Source organism: Buceros rhinoceros, unplaced genomic scaffold (assembly GCF_000710305.1).
Source record: "Buceros rhinoceros silvestris isolate BGI_N320 unplaced genomic scaffold, ASM71030v1 scaffold28024, whole genome shotgun sequence".
Classification (NCBI taxonomy): Eukaryota; Metazoa; Chordata; class Aves; order Bucerotiformes; family Bucerotidae; genus Buceros; species Buceros rhinoceros.
In genome coordinates, this window is record NW_010406945.1 from 15,308 (window position 1) to 20,468 (window position 5,161).

At 48.6% G+C, this 5,161-nt stretch overlaps 1 protein-coding gene across 1 annotated transcript in view; it reads left to right on the plus strand.

Annotated features, from left to right (window-relative positions):
• LOC104491841 (nuclear factor of activated T-cells, cytoplasmic 1-like) overlaps nucleotides 1-4,464 on the plus strand; it is a gene marked incomplete at its 3' end in the record, with an annotated part of 15,265 nt that extends 10,801 nt beyond the window's left edge. Inside the window, 1 exon segment of the mRNA XM_010134314.1 lies at nucleotides 4,393-4,464. Coding sequence (XP_010132616.1) covers nucleotides 4,393-4,464 — 72 coding nt within the window.
• Nucleotides 4,465-5,161: the final 697 nt, after the last annotated feature.

Below are 5,161 nucleotides of genomic sequence, written 5' to 3' on the forward strand. Positions count from 1 at the left end.
TGAACTCTTCCATTACTGTATATAAAGCATTTAATTTAGTAACACTGTAAACTGACCCTTAATTCATTTATATGACTTTATATGACTAGTTTCATTCATGTTTAAAGGACTTTCCTCAGGAGTGGGAAGAACAAGATTTAGTTGTTTTAAAACAAACAAGCAAACAAAAAGTAACGGGAGAGAGCCAACTGTTCCTGCCCCTTCACACTCGCTTCTTTCTTACCCTGCCTGAAGTTAAACTTTCAGAGCCTTCTGTTGGGGTGGGGGCCCCCTGCACAGTGGAGCCCAGGTTTCACCCTCCCCTGATGCTGTGGGGCCCATGGGTGTCAGGGCACTGTTGGCGGGAGGGTGGCAGGAGCTGCTGCCATGCTCCTGCTGCTTGGGCTTCTTGTCCAAAGAAGCGAGCAGCGGCTTGTCCAAAGCCATTGAGATGATGCACAGACCACACGTACAGGGCTCGGGTGCATTCATCTATTTGCTGTAAAACCCTGTTAGCAAACATGTTGTTCGAAGGGACAGTGCGAGTCCGCAATGACACTGGGCAGGGAATGCCGCTGCAGGACTCGTGTGCTGCTGCGGCAGCTGAGGAAGGGAAGCGAGGGGAGTTGTCAGCAGTGAACAAAGCTCACTATTTAGCTCTGCCAGAACTCATCAGCGACATGGGATTATGGGAGTCATCTGCTGAAAGACGAAAGGTTTTAGCAGAATGTTTGTGAATGATGTTGAAGAGGGGTTTGTGGCAGACACGCTTGATGACAATTAATACCTCCTCTGTTTGTGGCTGGATGCAAGGATATGTAAATGGAGAGGCATTAATTCACCGTGGCCAGCCTGGCATTTAAAGTTTCCTGCCTGCTTTTTGGAAAGGCTGAGTGTGATGCCAACATCTAATTGGACTAAATGCGTCCAGACATTTCCCCTCTTGTTCCCTGTCCTGGTCTGTCGGGAGCGAGCATGCTGCTTCCAAACACAAACAAGTGTCAGAGAAGAGGAGAGGAAGCTGCGGAAGGGCATGAAGGGAGAGGGGAGGAAGCAGCCAGTCTGAGCCCTGTCAGTTAGCTCTACCGGTTTAATAAGGATTAATGTATTTTTTAGTCCTTTTATTACAACCCGAACATCCTTTTCTCCAAAAAGAATACAAACATAAAGAGGGCCAGAAAAAGGTTCTCCGTGCTGATACTGCCATCCCAACCAGTGTAACCTGTTGGAGGAAATACTTGAAAGCTTTTGGCTTAGACCAGAGTTGGACAGATTGATGCAAATAAATACTTTCTGTAAGAGAAATAGTAAGTACTTACAATCAAAGAAGTACTTTAAAACCAGAAGTATTTATAAATCAAGGAAAGGAGGAGGAGGAAACCTGGGGAGAAAGCTGTGATGATTTGGTGACTGACAAAAGCTGTAAAATGCACCTCTGCAACATCTGGAAGCACGTTGATTCAGGTGTTTGGGCTGGGTGTGATTCAGTCCACTGTGTTATACAGAAGGGAGCTCAAGCCTCAAAGTTCACACCCAGATGTAAGCTCAAACGATATCTGCGTGTCTTCAGGTGAGATTTTGGCTCAAGCTTTTCCCTCTAATGTTTCCTGGTGTTTTCAGTTGTGCTGACTCAGGGAAACCCCTGATAAAATTGCTCTGACCTCTTGCATAGCCTTTTGTGTTAGTTTTTTGCCCTGTGTGGGCAGTCAGGTCCTTCTGATGTCACAGCCTTGGGAGAGCTTGCTGAAATTCTGCTTTTGTGAAAGCTCTTCCCCTTTACCTTCAACAAGAGGTCCTCACTTCTCCATTTCAAACCTCCTCTCACGAGCATCCTGCTTCCTAAACCAGGAGATTTTTTTGTACTAATATCTCCGCATGTCTATAGGACATGCTAAGGCAGAGGACAAGTAGGTCAGAAAAGCCTTCACTGCTCATGGCACAGCTCCCCAGCAAAATTGCCAGGAAGTTGCTTTCCATGCAGCCGGAGCATGTTTATCTTTTTTTTCCAGGCAATGTTAGCTTCCGTGCCGCACACCATCTCCTCTTACAGGTGGTGGAATGTCTGAGAATCAAAGCTTTCCAAGGCAAGTGTGCTGGACAAGAAGAGCAGCGGTGTAGGAGGGCAGGAGTCTCCTGTGGGAGTGACATGAAGTCCAAGGTTGGAGACCAATTTTCCCTTGGCTCTAGTGGCTCCTCCAGGCTGACAGCTTTTCTCTGGAGCTGGAGAGGGCCACATGTAAAGCTGAAGAGCTTTGCACTGGGACCTGGCAGCATGCCGAATGCCTGCTGGTGTGTGAGATTGCTCTCCTTTCCCAAACCTGAGCCTGGGAAAGGGCAGGCAGTAAGTACTGAGCATAGCAGGCTGCTGGGGTGGGGGGTGGGTTATGCTGACCTGCAGAAGGGGCAAGCCTGGCGGGCGCTGGCAGCTGCCCACGGCAGCAGAGTCTTGCCCCAACCCAGTGTTGGAAGGTGCCACTCACTCTTTATCATCTCTCCATCTGCCTGGGGCTTGCTCACTGGAGGCTCCTGCAGGCTGTCTCTCAGCGTATTCTATGCCAGCAGGATTTCCTATGGATTTCCTTCTGTGGGGTGGCTGCACCGTCCCTTCTGCATGTAGGGATGGTACGGTTTTGAGCGCTTCCTGTTGCCTGCGAGGGCCGATGAGCCCCGTGACACAATACTCCTCTCTCTCGCATTTTGCCTTTGCCTGTGAGGGTGTTGGGCTGCTGTGGCAACCACAAGCCATCGCTGTTCTGGCTTGCTGGACGTTTTGAGGGTGGGATGAGCGGCACACCTAGCAAGCTACAGCTGCTGCGGAAGACTGGCGAGCGAGCGGTGCCACTGAGCTCACGGCTGGCGGCAGCTTCTGCCCCTTGCCTTGGGGAAGCTTTTTGCGAGTTGTTGCTGCCTTTGGTGATTTCAGACCAGGGTACTCCCGGCTCTGAGGCAGAACAGGGCTGGTGCCCCAGCTGACATCGGGTGTTAGGAAGCTGCCTGCTGTGCCAGGGTGAGGGTCCTGGAAGAGAGAGGAGTCCACTTTGGTGGACTTCAGTCCACTTTAGGAGTGAAGCCACAGCTGTTAGTGTCCTGCTGGCCCCTTTGCATTCGCTAGGGTGAGGATTTCTCCGAATGAAGCTAGATTAAGTGAACGGGGGCCTTAGGAAAGCCATGGAGTAAGCTAGCTACAGCCATATTTTAAGCAAAGTGAATTTAATTCAAGGGGTTTACATCCAGAATGTCTTTAAAACATCCTCCATTTGGACCTATCTCCCATTCCTCATTTTGAGAGTGGTGATGAGGAGTTGCACAGAGGGGAGTTACATTCCAGTCAGCAATGGCTCTGCTTCAGCTGCAGGTAAGAAATCTGGCAGATAAAAGCTTGGGCTCCATGGGGAGGGATGGCACCAAATTATAAATCTATGGTCTATAGATATTGTAATTAATAAGTCGTATTTGGAATAAGTCAAGCACATTGCCTGCCTGAGATGGAATTTTTACAAGCAGGGTGCGGTGTATCTGTGAGATAAAATCCAAATACTCAAGAATGTTTAATTAAAAGGTATGATGTACTCCCATAGAAGACTGGACTAAATGGTGAAAGAAAATATTCAAGGGCACAGAGTAGTCTAGTAAGCACTTTGAAAAGCAATGATTATTATTCAGGTTTTTGACGCAAAATATGCCAGGAATTTTCTTCAAAATCATGCTTGACATGTGGTAGATAAATTGGTTAGAAAAAGGGAAGAAAAGGAGCTGTAGGGGTTGTCCTTTTTTTATCTAGGTAACTGGTACTAGCCAGAATTTGTTTTCCTCTTGGAAGAATACATAAATGTTGAATTTATGGTGAACGCTGCCTTGCCTTTTGCTGAATCGCTTCGCAGTGAGATGGTAGAGGTTGCACTCAGTACAGAATTTGATCTGAGCCTGTGAACAGATGAATAGTCTGAACTCCCTCATTTTACAGGCAAAACACAATGATTTGTCTGCTGATTTACATAGTCAAAATGTTGTCTGTCTGCCGGCAGATGCTCACAAGAGTTGGCTCTGTTTTTTCTCAAAAGATCTCAGGTAGGCACTTTGGGTCTGATTTTCAAAGGCCTTGAGGCATACATTGGCTTTTTAAAATCCCCTTAGGACTAACAAGTGTCCAGGTCGTCTCTAAAGCAGTTGCAGCCCCGGTGTGTTTGTGCTGCCCCACACGGCTGTAATTAGGCGCCACAGTGCCTCTGAGCTGTTTGTGCACCCCAGTAACACCTGGAGAGTGTTACTGGTCACTTCCCGAGGCTCAGCTCGTTTTGTGCTTTTGGATAACAAGCTCAAGTAGTGCAGGTTCAGGTGCTGGCCGTCGCGGGTATCTAGCAGAGTCCTTTCATCTTCCAGACCCAAGAGCTATGACTTCTGCAGACCCCTCAGGGAGCAGAAAGCCTTATTGATTAAGCTGGTTATTACCGCTTGAGGAGCAGCAGTCTGCACAGCGAGCTGCAGGTACCTTCCGGCTGGGGCTCTGGGTTTGAACACCCCAGCCTCGTACAGCGTTTCTGGTGCACCTAGCTCCACAAACAGTTAACAGCGAGAGGCAATGGGCTTGTGCAGTTACACAGGAGGCCAGACAGCAGGAAGGGAGAAATGGAGAGGTGAAAGAAAAGACTGGAAGGAGGCGTTCACCACTGATGACAGGAAGAAGATGAAGGGATAAGGAAGGTGAGAGAAAGACTCTTCCAGACAGAGCGGGACAAGTCCTTCCCGGCCATGCTCTGACGCTGCGCAGTGGGAGTGAGCCAGTGGTTAATTTTTAAGTACATAGTGTGGGACTTCTTGTATAGCTGCAGTGCTGTGTAAGTGCTCTTCTTGGTAGGGGTCCCCCAGTGCTGTGAGTGCATGTGGAACAGCAGGGTGCCACTGTTGCTGGTCCAGCTCACGGCCATCTGACACCTGACCTAGAGGAGTAGGTGTGGAAGAAGTCATGCTAGCTGCTTTCCTCTTTGGGTCTGTCAGAGCAGGGGAGAGGGCACATTCTCTTTAGTAATCAGTGATTCAGCGTGTCATGCCGCAATGGACTTCCTCTCTGTGCTGCTCTTGAATTCTTTTTAGAAGACAGCGTCACCCTTTTATCCAGCTGGAAATACAATCCTTTCTTACGGTGAGGGTATAAAAACGTTGGCAAGCACCTGTTAGCCAGGCT